The 20,565-nt window shown below is 38.1% G+C and overlaps 3 protein-coding genes and 1 long non-coding RNA gene across 5 annotated transcripts; 3 read left to right on the top strand and 1 right to left on the bottom strand.

Annotated features, from left to right (window-relative positions):
* LOC144629557 (tyrosine kinase receptor Cad96Ca-like) lies at positions 1-12,679 on the top strand. Its single transcript, XM_078487795.1, has 9 exons — positions 1-15; positions 3,646-3,756; positions 7,980-8,170; positions 9,362-9,484; positions 9,594-9,664; positions 10,034-10,074; positions 10,249-10,345; positions 10,674-10,773; positions 12,276-12,679. Exons 1-9 carry the CDS (start codon positions 6-8, stop codon positions 12,339-12,341), a joined length of 810 nt encoding a protein of 269 aa, XP_078343921.1. The 5' UTR covers positions 1-5; the 3' UTR covers positions 12,342-12,679.
* Positions 303-1,872, bottom strand: LOC144630811 (uncharacterized). Its single transcript, XM_078489175.1, has 2 exons — positions 853-1,872; positions 303-331 (listed from the first exon to the last, which is right to left on the bottom strand). The coding sequence occupies exons 1-2, from the start codon at positions 1,568-1,570 to the stop codon at positions 303-305; spliced, it is 747 nt and encodes a 248-aa protein (XP_078345301.1). The 5' UTR covers positions 1,571-1,872.
* LOC144629409 (uncharacterized) lies at positions 5,180-6,220 on the top strand. Its single transcript, XR_013566368.1, has 2 exons — positions 5,180-5,474; positions 6,160-6,220. It is a non-coding gene; the product is annotated as an uncharacterized LOC144629409 (long non-coding RNA).
* Positions 12,680-15,883: 3,204 nt separating the features above from the next.
* On the top strand, positions 15,884-20,525 carry LOC144630161 (uncharacterized). 2 transcript variants are annotated; one of them, XM_078488454.1, is made up of 3 exons: positions 15,884-16,250; positions 17,823-17,919; positions 20,189-20,525. In XM_078488454.1, the coding sequence occupies exons 1-3, from the start codon at positions 16,155-16,157 to the stop codon at positions 20,416-20,418; spliced, it is 423 nt and encodes a 140-aa protein (XP_078344580.1). In that variant the 5' UTR covers positions 15,884-16,154; the 3' UTR covers positions 20,419-20,525. The 2 variants fall into 2 exon arrangements, with proteins under 2 accessions (XP_078344580.1, XP_078344581.1); XM_078488455.1 differs by having other exon boundaries at positions 16,153-16,250; positions 17,813-17,919.
* The last annotated feature ends 40 nt before the right edge of the window (positions 20,526-20,565 follow it).

The following is a 20,565-nucleotide window of genomic DNA, read 5'->3' as shown; positions in this document are numbered from 1 at the left end:
TCAAAATGCTACAAGGTACATTACATTAATTTTAGATCAGCTGGGAACATATTGAAAAGGACGAAAATCGTATCTCAATATTTTTTTACATAAACATTTTTAACGCTTTTTTTCTCCGTTTCCTTCGTAGTTTTAGTTTCGATTGAGAAGATAAACAACACTTCGCTAAGCGTTGTATATTGAACTTTTTTCTCGGTGTTTAGAAACGTAATGAGACACTGTTTGAGATATTTCATACATAGCTTTCTAGCCCTAGTTTACATTACATCACTTTCTTTATATCGATTTTTATGCGTGGTAGTTTAACTTTTGAAAACTTTGTATCGATTTGCTTAGATTAAATATAAGAAGATAAAAAGCGTTCTCTGGTAAAATATTTTAAAAATTATTAGCTTTCGACAGCCAGACTGATGTCTTCGACGGATAAAAATGAAGTGATAAAATGGACCTAAAAATTTGAATATGACTAGCGAATCGCATAAATTAAAAAGTTAAAAGTATGTGTAAAAGAATGTTAAACGGAATGCTAAAAGTGTATAAATTACTGTTTGTTTAAAAGAATGTTATATTGTCCTGGCAGAGGGCACGAATTGTTGTCGGCCTCGACCGTTTTTGCCGTGTGCCACGATTCAAGTGTCTTTCTAATGCGATTGTTGCCCTTGTCAATTATCTCCGCGTTTTCAAAGTCGATGGCGTGATCAAGAGTCCAGGCATGTTTTGCTACATTGGAGCCTTTAGCGCATTGTTTAGTATTCCTGATATGTTCTTTTCGCCGTGTGCTAAACGATCTTTTTGTCTCGCCGATGTAACTCCAGGGACAAGACGCACAAGGGATTTTGTAAACAACATTACACTGGTCGTCGACCGGAGGTCGAAACTTGGGAACAGGGAACTCTTGTTGTAGTGTCTTGATTGGTTTGTTGGTTACTCGGATATCGTGACTTTTGAGAATTCTTGTAAGAGGTTCGGTAATGCCTTTGATGTAAGGAAGGACCGCGAAACTCTGACTATTCATTGGATCAGCCCAACTGAAGAACATCCCAACCAGTTCTTCAGGTGAAGGTGTTGGGGGGTTCGAAGATTTCTTTCTTATGATATCAGCTGTGACTTTTGGTGGGTAGCCATTAGATTGTAACGCGATGCTAATGCGATCAATTTCACGGGCTTTTCCAGATTCCGAGTTTGGTAGTTTTAGAGCTCTATGCAGAAGTGTCGCTGCAGTGCTGATTTTGTGATCTCTGTCATGATGTGAGCGAAAGTCAAGGTATCTATCCGTGTGTGTGGGCTTCCGGTAGACATCAATGTTGAGCTTATTATTGTCGCGAGAAATAAGAGTGTCGAGGAATGACAACTGGCCATTAGATTCGTGCTCAATGGTGAAGGAAATATGCGGGTCGATAGAGTTCAGAGAATCATGGAAGGAAGCAACAGCATTCTTCTTGATGACACAAAAACTGTCGTCAACATAGCGTTTCCAGATTTTGGGTGGAACAGGGGTTGAATTGATTGCTGTTTCTTCAATTTTCTCCATACATAAGTTGGCTACTACGGGGCTCACAGGACTACCCATGGCACAGCCGTGGATTTGTTTGTAGATGTTGTCGTTGTAAATGAATTAATTGTTGGACAGCACAAAGTTTAATAAACAAATTATGTCATCAATGTCTAGACTGCTCCTGGAATGGAGAGAAGAATCATCTTCTAATTTCTTTCTGATGTAGTTGCAAGCTTTTTCCACAGGAATAGCGGTGAATAACGAAACCACGTCAAAGGAGACCATAGTTTCGTCATCTAGGATGTTGATGTCAGCTATATCACGGGAAAAGTTTTGTGAGTTAGGGACTGAAAAGCCATTACGATTTTGGATAGGCGTTAGGATGTTGGTGAGAAATCTTGAAGTGTTATAAAGAGCAGAGCCGATGCATGTTACGATGGGTCTGAGAGGGTGTCCCTCTTTGTGATGTTTGATAGAACCGCGGATGGCAGGTGGTATACCATCAGTAGATCATCAAGAGTATGGCATTGAGTTCACGTTCAATTCGGCTGAAAGGGGATCTCGTGATAAGCTCGTAAGCGTTTCGATCCGCGAGGAGAGATTCCATTTTGTTGTCATATTCATCTCTATCCATAACCACGAAACAATTTCCTTTATCGGCTTTCATGATGACTCTGGAACTGTCTTTCTTTATGTCATGTAGAGCTTTCTTTTCTTCCTTAGTAATGTTGTTGTTGTTTGGCAAGGAAGCCCTCTGGAGGATCGCAGCCGTTGAAGTTCGTATTTGATCTTTAGATTCATCAGGTAGACGGGTAATAGCAGCTTCGACTTCCGCTACAAAGTCTTTGTATGGAATTTTAGACGGTGTTGGAGCGAACTTCGGTCCTTTTTCCAAGAGCGAGCGCTCGGCAGGTTGAAGTGGTTTCTTGGACAGATTGACGACCCAGTTGTTTTTGTTTATAAGGTCAGTTGGCAAGTTGTGAGAGGTCTTTAAGTTGTCGATCTTCTTGTCGTGTCTGGCATTGATGTTGTTCCGTACGGAATAAGCTCTCCTTTGCAAGAATTGTGTTAAGGAGGAAAGGGTAGAGTTGTCAATCAATGAAGAAAGCTCCTGTTTAATGGTGTCAATGGTCGCGTTCGATGACTTGATTTGGTTGTGGCAGATGGAAATCCTAGCACGCATGCAGTGCTTGCTGGCGCGATCCATAATACGCTTGAAGATTGGTTGAGCGCCCGGCGGCTTGAATCTCAGCGACTTTGGGATCAGTTGGTTCTCGAGTGCTTTATGAGTGAAATGAAGATGGCGGTGGTGTGCTTCGAGTTTGAAGGTGGTCTTTTCCAAACGACGAGCAAGGGAGAGGGCTTTCTGCCCGGCCTCTTGGCGGATACATAAAAATATTGAAGATCCGATACCAGGATTCATTGTAAGAAGATAAAAAGCGTTCTCTGGTAAAATATTTTAAAAATTATTAGCTTTCGACAGCCAGACTGCTGTCTTCGACGGATAAAAATGAAGTGATAAAATGGACCAAAAAGATCGTTTAGCACACGGCGAAAAGAACATATCAGGAATACTAAACAATGCGCTAAAGGCTCCAATGTAGCAAAACATGCCTGGACTCTTGATCACGCCATCGACTTTGAAAACGCGGAGATAATTGACAAGGGCAACAATCGCATTAGAAAGACACTTGAATCGTGGCACACGGCAAAAACGGTCGAGGCCGACAACAATTCGTGCCCTCTGCCAGGACAATATAACATTCTTTTAAACAAACAGTAATTTATACACTTTTAGCATTCCGTTTAACATTCTTTTACACATACTTTTAACTTTTTAATTTATGCGATTCGCTAGTCATATTCAAATTTTTAGGTCCATTTTATCACTTTATTTTTATCCGTCGAAGACAGCAGTCTGGCTGTCGAAAGCTAATAATTTTTAAAATATTTTACCAGAGAACGCTTTTTATCTTCTTACAATGAATCCTGGTATCGGATCTTCAATATTTTTATAGATTAAATATGTTAGATTTATTATGACCGGCCGTTCTGAATAGCTTTTACAATGGTTCTTTCAACGTCATGAAAATCTGGCTAATTCTGGTTAATTTTTTTAATTTTTTTTCCAATAAACTTTTACACTGCAGACAACGCTACTGAGTCAGAAAGAAAAGATTTGTTGTCAGAACTTGAAGTGATGAAGAAACTTAAACCTCATCCTCACGTCATTACACTACTCGGCTGCGTCACTGAATCTGGTAAATGAAATAACAACGCTTGTGTCTTTTATAAAGTTAACATTAATGCACAATAATCGAACACTAGTCCCGTAGTGCTTTTTTCCAACCAGGTCGACTATAAAAATGTACCGACGAATGACGGGAGCCCTGCAATGGACTAGCATACCATCCAGAAGGGAGTTGAAAGAAGTGACGATTTATTTAAGTTGACAAAAGAATCATCATTTTGGACAAAATTCCTTTTTTCCAGTTTTTTTTTTAATGCAGAATTGTACAACTTGTTTAATTTTACATTTATATTTTGTACTAGTAATACGTGACTCGCAGGGCCTCGCGAAGCTCTGGGTTGGGGAGGGAGGGGGGGTGTTATAAATAAGGAGTGATAACCGGTTTTAACCGGTGATTTGTTATTGTTGCCTAGTAACGGACTTGGCCGCGACACCCTCGTTCCCAGGGTCTACTCCGCTTTGAAAATGGCGGCTCTTTCTGGTTCGTAAAGAGGTATAAAGCGTTGGGAAGCGCAGGCTATTTTCAAAATCATCGACAAATTATTGGATATTCGCATTTTGGACATTTATTTCAGGGCATTAAAAAAGAAGAACGAACGGCAGGAGGATTCGAACCCTCCGCCCGCGCGCCCCTGATGGCCATGAAAGGTTTATAGCCTGAGTTTATAGCCTGTTGAAGGAGTATTATGTGGAAATCAGTGTTATTTTAATCCGAAAAGAAAAAAGATAAAAATGAAAGGCTCAGGATTCGAACCCACAAAAAAAAAAGAAAAAGAAAAAGAAAAAACCTTAGCCGGATTGGAACCCCCGCCCTCAGTCCCGAAGATCTGATTTGAAGTTCGACGCTCCATTAGGCCACCAGCGCGCGGCCGTGTGACGTCATTTCCGCCAGACACCAAGTTCACAAATATGACCGTAAACTCCACACGAGATTTCATCCCGCCTGAGCCCTTTGAGGGACAAAATTATACACCCCGCTACGCTCGGCCTTCGGCTCTCGCTTCGCGAGGAATCAATTTCCGTTATTTTCTTACTTAATTATATTAAGCTACAGTTAGTAAGTAGGTAGGTAAGGAAGGAAGGAAGAAGGAAGGAACCATATTTAACTATTTTCTTAGAAAATATTAAAAATCAAAGATGGCGGCTATAATGACGTCCAATGACGTCTAGGCCATTAAAAAGTATTGTAGAGCTACCTAAGAACTTCAAGTTCTTACCAGTGCAAAATAACCTTAGGGGGCCTCTATACATTTTTCCCATCTTCCACTAGGGGTGTGAAGTTGCATGTAAGTCCAAGGGTTAAAATATTCACATGCTTTATGTAGATTTAACAGTGTTGTTTAAAATTTGTATCATTATCAAATAAGGTAATTATTCTCAAATGAATGAAATCCTTGTTCTTTTTCAAATCTTCTGAGCTGCGATTGTATCAGTCCAGAATATACGCAAAAAAGGGTATACGCGTGACGTCACGAAACCATTGTTCTCAGAGAAAATACGAAAAAATCGCCAAAAATATTCCGCGAAAAATACGTGGGTGCCGAACCAGTCTTTTTGTGGCTATTGTCCTCTACATCCGGGCAATTGAAAATGCTGATGTGGTAGTGGACAGGTATTCAAACAACATGGCCGACTTTTGGAAGGAGAGGTGAGATACGAAGCGAGTTTTTGCGATTTGAAGATTGTTCTCCGAAGCGGCGTGTCCGCCATTTTGGACCAGATGTCACGGTAAGTGTGTGTTTTACTTGACTTTTTGATCCTCACACAATTTTGTCAGGGAAATGAACAATTTTCCCGAATTCGCTGACTTGTTATACTTCTTTGTGCGAAGTCTCCACGTGGTAGACCATTCCAGTTTATGGTAGACTTTTTTTGAAAATCGAGTGTTCATTGCGAGTGCGCCGCTTGCACTCACGCTCGAAGTATTTGTGTATTTGTGTAGTGTTTAACCTTAAGCTCTTCGCGACAATGGTTATCTCTTTTGCTTTGACTCAGATAGAAATGTACTTTCGCAGGCAAAATCTATTATCAGCATGGATAATTTGTGGCTTTATCATCTGAAAAGACTCCCGGAAAGACTTCACTTTGCCGAAGCGATTAGTACAATAATCGTGAATATGGGGGATTATTGCAGAAATTTTCCTCACTATCTCTTTCCTTTCGTTTTAAGCTGTACCAATAAATTCATTTCCTAAAAAAATATATTTATAAATGTGATTGGAAATATACAGTTTGTTGATGATGATGATTTGTGGTACTGGTAAATAAGCCTGCTATATACTAATATGAATATGCTAAGGAGGTGATCCTGGTACCAGTGGGTCGATCACCAGTGTATATGATGCATATTGATACAAATAAATATTTGTACTTCTGAAAAGCTGAGAAATGTCTCCTTTTTATCTTTTTTCAGGTGCTTTCCTCAATCAAGAAGGCAAATTATTAAAAAGAATAAAGTTGTACACATTAATTTTGCCAGCTTGTATTTGTTGTTTTGTCACCATAACTTAATTCTGCGAGCAAAGTTCTCTTCTATTTCTATTTGAGAATCATGGTAAAGTGGAAAGGAAAAATTTCCTTCTTGGCTGCAAGAAGGGTGATGGGGTAAAGCCTGGTGTCATGCAAAGTGCATGACACCAGGATCCCGGTATCGCGATGCGGGGCTGATAATTTTCCATGTAATCCCGTTCACCACGCCAGCCAAGCTCAATGGGCCAGCATTAAATTTCTCTTCCGAGCACAATATCCGACGAAAAAATCAATTCTCCTCCTTCTAAATAGAATGTAGAGGTACGATTCGTGCTCTGATCATTCGCCCTAAAAACGGGCTGAAAGTCATCTCGGCAAACCAAGCCAACCCGGCTAATGTAATCAGGCCCTAGGAGTATTTCTGCTTCTCCCTTGGATAGGATGCTAGACCATCACAACCCATTTATACCCCTGGGTGAAGAAAGATAAGGGGGCTAGACTGTCATGCCCAAGAAGAAATTAAGTTCCATAACAACAGAGTGAATCATTTAGCACTGTGCCTTTTATTTCTTTACTCCAATAATTATAGTGCTGCCCTCGCAAACAAATTAAAGCTAGCCAAAATAGCATTGTACCAGAGAAGAACAACCCACAATCAAATAAACTGAAATAAACTAATAACCGCAATTAAACAAGCAAACTGAAGCCGGATGTAGCCACAAGGAAACTAGAGTGGAACTAACAACAATCAAATTGAAGTGAAACTTGCTGTAACCAAAGTATAGTGTTTTTAAATCAATTTTTACACATCGTGCACACCATGATAAAAGATAAATAACGTACTTTGTGTAAGAATCTCCTTGTTCTGAATTATTGACTAAGACTCGTAAACCAGGGGAACTCATTTAACACCACTCCAGCAGGTTTTTTAGTGACAATTTACAACACAAATTACGTTAAAAAATTAGATAGAAAAACCCATAAAAATACGGATGCAATGACGCTAAATTTATAATTGCAACAATTTGACATCGATAGAATTCGATGTAATTAATAATTACAGATATGTAAGCTTGTAACAAAATAAACACTCTAACTTCTAATTTGCACGGAAAAAGGCCTTTCTTCAGCAAGAATGATCAAACCACAACAGCATTGTGTAAGCTTAGCAAAATATCTCTCTGGTATCTGTTTTAGCAAATATAAAAAGCTTTCTTTTTCGTCAGTGCAGAAACTTCAAGCTTGAGCTACGAATAGTCTGTACTGAACACAAGAATATAGAGTTTTCAGTGAGGAAAATAACCACCAAACCTACGTGTCCACTTATTTCTTATTCTTCTGTATAACTCGAGTACAGCCAGTGCACTCGACTTGTGGCAAGTCTATGCTCAATGAAGAATCTTGGAAAACCCTTCGTTTATGAGATCGATTCGTATGCGTTTCGATTCATCAAACTGATCTTTGAAACGATCAGCACGGTCGAAATTCCCATTTTTGCAATACAAATAGGGTTAAGAACTCTATTTCTGTAGTATATCCCAGCCAACAAACGCCAGTGTACGACACACTAAGATTCGAGCTGCCACCGCATCGTCCGCCATTTTGATTTTGTTGAGCTCGAGTCGCTTTGTCACGTGACTCGAATGTTTTGATCTGACTCCGGAAACAATGGATTCGTTACGTCACGCGTATACCCTTTTCTGCGTATATTTTGAACTGTGTATCGATGCGCGGTGTATTAACTTGACATTTTTGACTTCATAGATCCATTGCTTGTTATAATTGAATATGTTCCGTATGGGGATCTCCTTGGTTACCTGAGAAAGAGCCGTGGGTTAAATGACACATATTTCAAAGACCCAGACATCAAGCCGCAGACAAGTCTCACCTCCCAGCAGTTAGTTAAGTTTTCCTGGCAAGTAGCCGATGGCATGCGTTATTTGTCCTCAAGAAATGTGAGTTTGATTTCGTATCGCAGTAGACAGAGATGTTTTTTCTTGCATATTCCATTAATGTGCTATGGGAATCATGTACCCCAAACATCTTTTTTTGTGGTGTCAACATGCACTGTATTTATTTATTTATAAATGATACGAACACAAAATGTCAAACGAGAACGAGCCATACCGGTGTGAGTTTACCCTGGTCGTTGTACCGCGTCGAAATTTCCGTTCACGTACAAAATTTTCATCAGTAGAATAAAAACGATGGACGACCACTACTCGTTTCGGTATGAAATATGTCTTCTACAAGACTGTAACGGAAAGCGCATGAACAGTTATCCACTTTTCGCCGAAGTGGAGGTGTCTAGTGGTGGATAAAAAGAATGATGTTTGACTAATTTATTCTTGCAACGATTACAGTTTTGTCACGAGCGTCGCTCGGAGGTGAATAGCAAAGGATATTCGGAGTTTGAATAGCCAATCAGCGCGCACCAAAAACCCTATCCACTGTTTGAGTATATACTAGTTTTCCTTATTAAAAACAAGCAATGGTATATTGCGATTCCCGCGTTTTGATTGGTTAAAAGGCAATGGTATACGAGTTCATATACCATTGACCACAAATATGGCAGCCGATACGCGTCAACAAAAACAGCTGGGAAGCTCAAATATTGCAATTTTGGGGAGTTTTTAATAAAACAATTATTCCACTCGCGCTGGTTGGATATGAGATTGTTATGGCCAACGAGACGCGTAGCACCAAGTCGGCTATCATATCCAACGCGCGCTCGTGGAATGATTGTTAATTATCCAATCTAAGATAGCGTGGCGTGGGCCACGTTGGATGTGGGACGAATGAATGAAATCAGTGTGAAGCTGTCCCTTCGTGTTAACATTGTATAAGATCGCACAAACACACTGATATTAACCTCGCATCTCTACTAGTTTTCAAATGTATATATCCTTTTAATCAGGCTAATTATCTGATGCACGTAGGAAATTCGAATGAAGGTAACATTTTGATCGCCATCAGAGTAAATGTGCCAGCATCTTATGAGCATTATTGTTCAGCGTAGAAGGGTGCCACTGCACGCCAGAATCTGAAACCATTTTCCAATTTATATAAGAATTGTTAAGCAAGACAGCTATATTCGTGAGCTTTATTTAAACTATGAAAAATTGATTAATAATTTTGTTTGATAGATTATTCATCGCGACCTTGCCGCTCGTAACGTCTTGGTTGGAGAACGAGAAACCTGTAAAGTTACCGACTTTGGAATGGCTAGGGACGTGGAACAGGAAAACATCTACGAAAGAAAATCGAAGGTTTCTGTTACGTGCAGCTTTTGCGGTCATGAATTTTTGAGGTGCTTCGCGTCTTTCACTCTTACGAATGTACTCACAACTTCCTCTTGTACTTGTTTTGTCTTTGAAGGGACGACTCCCCGTGAAATGGACCGCTTATGAAGCACTCTTATTTGGACGATATACAACAAAAAGTGACGTGTGAGTAGCAATGGAAAAATAAACTATAAACTCAGTGGATAGATATGGATCGAAATCCATTTTGAAGTCAGTTAGAAATTAGCGACGAGTACGAGGTTCAGTACGAGTTGGAGAGTGAGTACGAATACGAGTTTTCAAACCAAACTCGTGTGCCTCCTTTATTCCGTTAGCACACCAATCTTATCCCTAACGTTTATTTATGTGTTAGTCATGTGTCTAAATTCCAAAAGTCATAATCGTACTTCATCTCGTACTCGTAGTCAAACCTAAAGCTAAAGGTCGCTATTATACAACTAGAGGCTTGACTAACGGCTTTGAATGCATAACTGATCTTCTTTTGATGCTTTTGTTTCTTTTTAAAAAACACAGGTGGAGTTTTGGAGTTGTAATCTACGAGATCTTCACCATAGGTTAGTTAATGTGTTAAGTGAGAAGAACTTAAAATTTACAGATTGTTCTTCTTCTTTAATATCGTGAACTGTACATGTATTCGACTTAGGTGGTCCTCTCAGGCTTTGTTACATACGACGATTATGGTAAGAATTCATGTAATAGCCTCACACTACCACGCTGTCTCAATTTAGGTGGCTCGCCTTACCCGCGAACAGACAGCCGAAAAATGGCAGATTTACTACGACGTGGTTACAGGATGCCTAAACCAAGCCACGTGGATGAAGCCCTGTAAGTACTTTTGTGATTCGCATCTTATGCCGTCTTTAATGTATAGTATGCACTTTTTTCGCGTACTTGATAATTATGTGTGCTTCGATTTGGGACCGCCATTTTGAATGTGGTAGTTTAAAGCTGATAAGGCTAAAAATGTATTTTCTCAATGGAATTAAATTAAAGAACGACTTAAATAACAATATTTACCAAATTGAAAAGCTTTCATCATAGCTTTGATGGATAAGTCTTCCGTCTTGCTTCGTGATTAATTTATTTGACCTTTGCGAGTTTTTTATTGTAATAATTTTCACATGCATGATAACAGGACACTTTGAATTTGCAGTTACAAGATTATGCAAGACTGCTGGCGAGAAGATCCTGATGATCGTCCAACGTTTGAAAATCTCAGAGACGAATTAAAGGAAATGGAGAACCAGCACCAGGTAAAGTAAACAGGAAAAAAAAGCAACAATCATAAGAGGTTTTAAGGAGGCTCGATGTAGTTATTTTAGCGCTAGGGTGGTTGTTTTTAAAATGAAAATTATCATGAAAGTACCAAGAGTCAATCTAGATTTCGAGAAAATCAAGTTAGTTTGAAAACAAAAGAAAACGACAATCGTTGTTATGGTAACCTTTGTGACTTAATGACCAGTAAAAAATAAAACTTTGGTCATATTTGATCATTATAGTGTATTTTGGCAAAAATCGAACATTGGCTTCCTACATAATTTTCAATTTCAAAACGACCACCTTAGGGCTAAGAAAAACTGCATCGAGCCCCCTTAAGCAAATAAAGGATCCTCGCAGTAATTTACTCAGTTATGTAATGTACTTAGTTGAGTACATTACTGCGAGGATCTTTCATTTGCTTAAAATGTATATCCACAGAACAAATATATAAATTTCATATATTCATTTCAAATCATAAGTGGATTGAAAAAATTCTTTGTTCTCAAGAAAGAAATTTCAATTTGACTTTGACCTGGATTGTTTTAAAATTTAATCTAGAAACATTTATCGTGAATTACGTTTTATCGTCTATTCGGTCCAAAACGTAAAATGCTTCCCGGTCCTTTAAGCGTGACATCGAACTAAAAACCACAGAACAAGAACATTTCTGGAACAAATTGTGCTAACGAACGATTTGTTGCAAAATAATTAAGACACGTCATAAACAGCGATCTTTTTCAGTTATCTAAGATTTAAAAAATTAGATTAATTAAATCCTGTAGAAGAGGTCGAAGACGTTTAGTTCTTCGTTTGTATTTCTTTGTACGCCAATAAAAGGCATTAAGAGTGATGTGACATTTACATGAACTTGCTTTGTACCATTCCTCCCCTATGGATAGTTTTGGTAGTTTTTATCTGACATCATTAAAATATTAAAATCAAAAGTGTTGATTCTCCAAAGCTATTCTTCTCACGCATACTAGACATAAGATTGACCTCTATGCAAATGTTGTTATGAATTAAGGCTTTTTTGGAGATAAAGGATTTTTAAATTTAATTTGTGACGCCCGAATGAACGTGTTTTTAAACTGTCACAAAAGTGGATATTTTTACAACATCTATCAATTTTCAGACGTGATTATGACTTAGAAAATATATCTAAAGATCTTTCGAGTACTAACTCCGTGGCCGCCATATTGGTGCCCCGAAGAGGAACACAAACATGGCAGCTGCGTACTAAATACTCTATTTTTCTCAATTTTTTTTCGTGACAATTTAGTTATGAAAACGTTAAAAAGCTATAAGTAGACAAAGTATTTCTTTCTGCCTGCTTTATAACACGATATTTTTCTGATGTTTTACAGATTTTGTAACATTGATGAAAACTACCAATTAACGGAGTTTGACTCTATTCCCATTTATACTTAAACACCCGGTGCAGTGTAATTGCTCTTTATCAGAAATCATTTCGTGATTTGACTCTTCTTTTTGACAGAGATTCGTCAACCTGAAAGATTACGACAAGAAACTCTACGAGAATGTCGAAGATTTGATGTTCTAGGATCGACAAGTTGCTAGTGCATCATCTTATTTTTTGTATATTCACTCTGACAGTAAAAGTCTAAATAATTGTAAGATTGATGTTAACGAGCGGCTCAGCTGTGTAAAAGCTATTAGTTAGTGACAGCTGTAATTTTTTTGGTTTCAAAATCGGTTAGAATAAGTATTTTAAGAAAGGAAATTCCCCAGACCAAAACATCGTTTCATATTCATACGACAACAAGCAAATCAGACGTGCCAGTTGTATACTTTATTCAAGAAGCACGTAGATTAGATTTTTGTTTTGTTCTATAAACTTAAGGGACTAAGCAACCCTAAGCAATTTCTACCAGTTTCAATTGTTATGTCATTATTTCTTTACCTTAATTTTCCACAGATTGCCTGTGCTACACATTTTTAATTTATTGTAATTAATGGAAGAAATTTTTTTTAGTCAGTTTTGAAGGAAAAGTAGAATTTTAAATTTTACTAAGATTATAATATGTCAAATTGATGAATTTCCAACTATTCGTCGGATCTTTTTTCCATTTTAGGTAAGTTAGTTTTTATGTTCTGTGCACTGTAGCATTTGCGTTTTGTACTCCTACCAAATGAATACAACCACATTACTAGAGAATTTCATTATAATTAAGGTAAAACTTAGATGTTGGTTAAATAAATGACTTATACAGTAGTATATGCTGTTTTTTTGTAATACTCCGGGAGAGAGCAGTTTTGACAAGGCTGTGTTGCTGGCGACTTAGATTTATAGCGTATTTATCTTGCCATTATGGTTACACTTTACACTGTAATAAAGAGCAAGATATTTTCTGACCTACTAAAACGTAAAAGAAATTGACAAAAGAAGTGAAAAATTTGCGACATTGTTTTGTAACGAATCCAGATAAATTTTATATTTTAAAACCTGTCACCGAGGTTACGGACTAAAGGCGGTATACATCTGGTCTGCAAAATACGGGTTTTACCGCCACTAATTTAAGAAAATAATGACAAAAAGGGCGTGGAAGAGTGACAGAAACCAGCCTCCTCGCAATCTTAACCTTGTATGAGAGTACTACGTCGATAAGGAATTGGAAAGAGGCTTTAAAATGTTCTAGTGTTAGTCTATATCCACAACCTAGTATAAAGTTCAGTTGTTAGTATCACTACCACTCTTGTATGGTAACTACAGCTGCTTTACTGTTTAGTGACCAAAGAAATTACAAATAATATTTTTTTTAACTTTCTTAAGGGTCTATTTTGCATACGGTAAATCTTAGGAAACAATTTATCTCGCGTTTTTACCTTTTAATAACATGGATGTTAAATTAAACGATTAAGTCAAACGACGTTTCGGAGTCATCGTGACACCATTTTCAAGTTCAAAAATGAAAAGGATAAACTATCAGAAAAAGTTATGCAATGACCGCAAATAGTTGCACGGATTGAATCTGATTGGACATTTAGAAATGGTGACAATTCTCTGATTAGTAAAATTTCATTCATTACACAATCAAACTTACTCTTGCATTTCTATGGGACAATACAGTGTTTATCTCTCAAAATCGTGGGTTTTTATTTTATCTGATTGTTTCGAGAATAAGAAAATTAACAATTTTAAAGTATGCATTTTGCCTAAAGTACACAATTTGTTGAATTTTTCAAAAAAGGCCCTTTAGACTCTTTGCGGTTTGCAATTCAATATACTGTATGTGCAATTCTTAAATTGCGTAAATAAACAAGCGCTTTACCGATCTGTCTAGCTACCGTAATGATTCGATTATATAATAAGCGCCCTCCTTCCAATAAGCGCCCCCTTCCGAATAAGCACTCCCCCTCCCCCCTTTGAATGTGTTTTTAATTTGTTAATAAGCGCCCCTATTCCAATAAGTGCTCCCATTCTTATAAGCACCCCCATTCTCATACGCGCCCCTATTCTTAAGTGCTCCTATTGTGGCTAACTGACCCTACTGAAGTCGTCAAGGTCGGAAAGATAAACTCATGTACATTAACCGTACCGTACATGTATATATTTACTGCTAAAATGAATAATTCTTGTAAAAGTAACTGAACTTTTAACAGTTTGTTACTGTTACAGTTTATGTTATTGCTAGTTATTTTAAAATATATAAAAGTTTTGTTTTGAACATTTGGTCGTTTTGCAAAAACTTAAATAAGTGCCCTGTCCCGAATAAGCGCCCTGTCTCGAATAAGCGCCATCCCTTAAGGTACCAAAAGGGAAATAAGCGCCCCGGGTGCTAAATCGAATCATTACGGTTGGCTGTTTAAAAATGGATATTTTAATACGCACTGCCCTTGAAGTATTCTAAAATTCCCTTCTCTTCCTCTGACTGAACTGATGGTCGGAAAAGTTGCATAAAAAAACTTAGGACCTCCGAAGTCTTGCTTGTGGACCTCTGTTGACTTGTTTAACGCCTAGATTTTCATGACTGGTGGTAAAAGAAGCCCTACTGATTAAGTCGTATTCTGGAATAACAAGCTTGAACATTTTACCGAAGAAGAAATATCAAAACAAGAAAAACAACAACAATGATGCAAGTTAAAGCGGTTCAGAAACCAGCAACATTTTGTCGTCCGGCGCGCCATGTTACACGATATCGAATTTTTACGCAGCAATGTCGCGCTAAAATTCGTTAAAAATTGTTTCATGTAACATCGCCTTGAATACTCTGGGTGCCAGAAGTCTGTCTTTTGGCCGCCGAAGAATAATCCGCCGCGCGCGAGAAAAATCCTCTGGTACCCGGGGTACGACTTGAACCGCAACACGGCAACTCCAGCCTAGTCCCTAGGCGTTCTCCTCCTCTCTCGGGCGAGCGCGAGGTCCACGTAAGAGCCTGGTAACAAGTTGGCGTGCCGGTTAGGTGACGTCAGGAAATTTCTTGCCAAATCGATAAGCGGGAAGGGAACGCCTGGGTACTAGGCTGCGGCAACTCGTGTTTTATTTTATTTTTATCTGCGTGATAGGTTTGGTTAGGTTTTATCACTACCTTATAAAACCAAAAGCAAATTAGAAATCAGCTGGCAGTTAATATGCGATTTATGTTTTGTTTATTATGGATGACAGCTAAATTATTATAGATTCAGTGACTAATAGCGAAGCGCGCGAGTGACGTCACGACTCAGACAAGACTCAGACAAACAATCCGAAACGACAGACGTTTTTTACTAAAACACTATCTAAAACAGCCGGTGTTCCTAAAACACTTTCATAAAGCGAAAACTTGGACTAGATTCCTTCTATTTCTCTCAGAACACGCTGATGTTTTCTGCGCCTCGTGGCGGTTATATTCATTTGCATTCTATTTTTAGACCTCGCGCGCTTCGCTATTGTTGGGGAATCTTCCTGGGTCGGGTGGCAGCTCTCGCCATGTCTCACATGAATGGCTTTCTATGGCCTTCGAGAGAACAACAGAACAAACAACAGAAGCAGTAAGAAACACTAGAATTACAAGCTTACGAGAGCTGCTACGGCTACTGATTTTCCGGCTGGTTGTAGCCCATAACGACCTGACCTCCAGAACATTTTAGTGATGTTTCAATGCTTCGCACCCTGCCTGTGACCCTTTAAATGAGTATCGCCCCACAAAAGTTGTTTTTAGATTTTTGTTAAAAATTAAGGTAAAACGACATTTTATGTTCCTGTTTCCACAAAACTTGCTCGAAACAGTTTATAAAATCTTAAAAACACAGGCATTTGTTTATCCTAATTACAGTTTCAGTAATGTAGGTTCAACAACCGGTGTTGAATTATTCCTCCACGTGCATCTAGTCGGTTCTGCGGGTTAGCACAGCTTGAGGTATTCCACGTCGCGTTATGTTCTTATATTGTCTAAGCTTTGTGCAGAGGCGTTCAGTCTACGTTCAAACTATCGTAGTCGAGAGCAAGTTCCGAAGTTTAATTACTTTGAAGGTAAGATTTTTAAGCGTGAGATTTTTCGACATTTTAAAATGTGTAAGATTTTTCTGCCAGTAGTGATAGTATAAGCATTGTTATTTGTATCACAAACCTTGTTTTCTTGTATTTCTTTGTCTGTACGTTTTTTTGTCTGTTTCTCTGTTTTCTTCTGTTTTATTCTTCAAACAATATTCCGAAAAAATGACTTGGACCGTCTGTAGAAAGATCAATCAAACTTTTAGTGTACTTTTCTGGGTATCCGACAGCTTCCGGCTTAATACTCTTTTCTTCTTTTCTATTTTTCTTCCGCGTGATTTTTTCAAGGAGGTACCAAATTATGGAAAATCCATTTCGGAATTCGCTCTTCAAATCTGGGCATAAAAAATAATTGTGTATCCATAGTATCCACATATCTAAGTCTATTTAACCGAATTCTTCTGCTTGTTGCTTCTTTTATATTAGGAGTCTGATGTTTCATAAACAGTATCTAATCACCTTCCACCCGCTTCAATAACAGATTTTGTTTGTTCTGTGACCATCACCTTTAAGTCTTAACAATGTTAGTATAATGATTTGAATTTAGCGTTGTCAGGGTTAATAGCGATTGTACAAGTTAACTAACAATAAGTCGTCTAAGCAGAGTTTACCGACCTTTCCCTTCTTTTAAGAAGACTTGAAAGACTTAAAAGTCTTTAAAGAAACAGGTTAGCTTATTGATGTTACCAGTTTGAGCTGAAACGAATTTTTAAACTCAGTTTATGGTGTTAGCTGGTTAAAGGTGTCTCGAAACAGTTTATTTGGCGATCGTTTGAGTAGGCTTTCCTTATTCGGATCGATGTAGAAATTCCAAAAAATTACACCATTTATTGGTTCTTGATTGCAGTTTGCCGTGATGTTTTTTTATGTTCAATGGAACTCCAATATAGCGAAACCCTTAACGACGAAGTTCCAAGTATAACGAACATGTTCTTCAGCCGTGAAAGGCTGCGCTAAAGAACATTGCTCGTAATACCGGGGACTTAGTTACAAACAGGTTCGTTCTATCGGGGCCACTGTATAACGAGGCCCACACATTTTCCGTCCTCTGTATTTCACCGCGTGTTGCTGGTCGGTTGTGCTGGTAAATACAGCATGAGGTATTCCAAGTCTTTTACTACGCTGCGTGTAGAGGTATTTAGTCTTTGTTCAAGGTTTTGCAGTCAAGACCTCCCCCCCCCCCTCCCACCCCCCCACAGCTTTACATCCTTCAAGATAAGATTTCTCAAGGTTAGTTGTTTTCTGATGGTTTACCAAATCTAACGAAATCTTCAACACGACTCTCAGCAGAGTTTTTGTTTTCAACAACCTTTGGTGTGTTTCCTTATTCTTGTTTCAGTGTTTTCATGATCAGGAACACTCTCCCGTAGGAACAAGAATTTCATCTATATTACTGAGAAACCATACTGCCCCTTTTCAAAATTGGGCGCTATCACTTTTCGAGTCAGAATAACTAAAAACCGAGCCACTCTCGATTTGAATTGTCTGTTTGGGTTTTCCTTTTTTTGTCATACAGTAATATTTTTAATCTATTTTCTCAGGAAACTGAAGATGGCTTTCAAGTTCACCTGTATTGTTCTGATGTTGGCCGTGGTATTTCTTTCGGCCCAAGCCAAACACGTTAAGAAAGACAAAAGCAAGAAAAAGGGTAAAAATTAATTTTGCATGACGTTGCAGTATTTTGTGTAGTGAGTTTTCATGATTTTTTTAAGAATTTCAAGTCGATTACAGTGCACTAAGAGTACTTACATATTAAACGTATAATGAACGAGACAAATAAATTTTATTTTCAGGAAAAATATTTGCAGGGTCAAAATTAGGCAACACTGCTTGTGTTTCATGTCATTCTGGTTTTGAGTTGGTTTGGACTTAAACTATGTGCAGCATTTTCCCAATCAGTAATTTTTTTTTTCAAATTGAAGAGTTAACATATCAAGGAACTAACTAACCGGAAAAGGCTTAAGCTTTCTGCTGACACAGTATGGAAATTCTTTCACCCAAACTTAATTAACAATTATTCTATGAGCCCGCGGAGGATACGAGGTGGTAAATAGCCAACGAGGCGCGAAGCGCCGAGTTGGCTATAACGACTCGTATTCAACAAGGGCGAATAGATTAATTGTTTTATTAAGATGGTTTCCGCCGAACATTCGAGCAATACACGCGAAAATAAAGTTACCAAAGAGATCTCATAGCATGGTCACAGTTTGAGCACTGCTTACAAAAACCTACCAAAACTTGTACTTGTAACTTACGGCTCCACGGCTGTCATCAAGACTGCTATATTATTTGAAGCGAAATTGAGCTCAAAGTGGAACAGGTTTATTGAAGTATAAAAGGAAAAGACCAAGATTAAAAGGTAACAAACTTTACAGAAGTGCTGAGCCTAATTTTATGACGTACAATAAATGAAACTGTGTCAGTTTGCCGTTCTTTCGTAAATTATTTGCTGCTTTTCTACTTTATTCACTCGCTCTTGTTGTGCGTTTACAAGTATTATTAATTAAACTTTTCGCATCAATCCTTTTGTTTTGCGTAGTTAATTTTACTATAGCATTTCTGTGGTTTTTGTAGGCACCGCTGATTATTTCTTGTTCATAAAGCTCGCCAAATTTGCTGTTTTCAACCATTTTTCTGATGGAAATGTCGCTTCCCGCAGAAAAATTTTACGCTGAGCGGCACTTGCCGCACTCATTTCCCATATAAGGTCAAACATAGGTCCGACCGCGGTCAAACGACAGAAATATGCAAAAAATAAGAAAAGTACTGCAAAGATAAGGTTTTAATTTTCACAGTTCAAAGTTCGATACATTACCGGTATCCTATGGGTTTACTAAGTTTTTTGGAGCTTTACTAAAAAAGTTCTACGTGTTTGAAAATAGCGATATGCGGACTTGTCGGCGCCATTTGTCAAAGCACTTTGGTTGGGATGCGAAACATTTAAAAAGTAAAAACACACGTTTACCTGAGGAAATGGGATTATGCTTACACTTAGCAACTATTTTTATCTATCCTTGCTCATCCTAACACTTCAATATGAAAAAAACGCCGAAATGGAAAGAAAAGCTGCCTGAGACGTTTGACCGCGGTGAAAACATAGGTATACGAGCTGATAACCGGGATTTAGTGAACCAATCAGAAAGGTAGAAATGCAATATCCGACGTTGAGAATTTAATAATATGGAATATTGGAAGCTCCACCAACCTTTCAAAAAATGGCGTGTAGGGCTGGGAAAGGGGAAGGTGAAAGTGTTGGGTAATGAATTAATAAAAATATAATAATCACTTTACTTCATTTAAGTGTCAGAATATTTAGTACTGCCGCGTTAATTGAAGACACTAAAAAACAAACAAACAATTATTGTAAATACAACAGAAACTTGTTAAAAGTTGACCAGTTGGCTATTTATATCGCGTGGAGGATGGAGGAGTTGAATTCATGGAGGAGAATTTGAACCCGGGACCTTCGGAATAAACCTTCAACGCCCTAACCACTTTAGGCCACCCCGCTTTCACATTGTTAGCATTTTAGGTGTTTACAAAGGGTTTTTGTAAATAAGAGCTGTTTGGGGCAGAAGACCTTTAGTATAAAATAAAAGCAGTTATAATAAAAATCTGCAATATCACAGCGACAAAACAATGAGTGGTGCCGGATCTCTTGGAGACCTGCATCAGTAACTTAGTTAAAACGGAAAATATAGACGGTAAACTGATCCTGACGGCTAAAGCGGTCAAAAATAAACAAAAGGATTAAACAACTAAAATGTATTGAAAAACTTTGCCCTATATTTCGGTTTGCAATACAAACCTCCCTCAGGGGCTGGGCGGAAAAAATGTAAGAGAAACTGAGCAGTAAAAGCAAAAGCAGTTGGTAGTTAAACTAATGTGTTTGCTTGTTATATTTTTTTTGTTTGAAGAGAACGATTTTCCCAAAGTTCATGACAGGATCGTATACAAAGGCAGAACGTACGAATGTGCTGACCTAGTCAACGTGGATACAGGTCCCGGCGTGTTTTGTGGCTGCCCGTTTCTAGCTTGTTCTGGAGGCCAGGACTGTTACGGAAACTCTCTCAAATGTTATATTGTGAATAAGGATTATGATTACACTGACATGAAGGATGAAGATTGTGACTGCAAATGGGCATAATATATTTCCATCACGTTAAATTGTCCATTATAAATGTCAAACAGAGTAAATATAGCAGTCATGTAATGTTGTCTTGAGGAGGTCAAATATCTAATAAAGACCCTTTGACGAACAACTGTTCGTCAACATCTCATATCAAAGTGACTG

Source organism: Oculina patagonica, chromosome 11 (genome assembly GCF_052425735.1).
Source record: "Oculina patagonica isolate OP01 chromosome 11, crgOcupat, whole genome shotgun sequence".
NCBI lineage: Eukaryota > Metazoa > Cnidaria > Anthozoa > Scleractinia > Oculinidae > Oculina > Oculina patagonica.
Note: the sequence above shows the minus strand (reverse complement) of the source record. Positions and strands in the feature narration are given on the sequence as shown.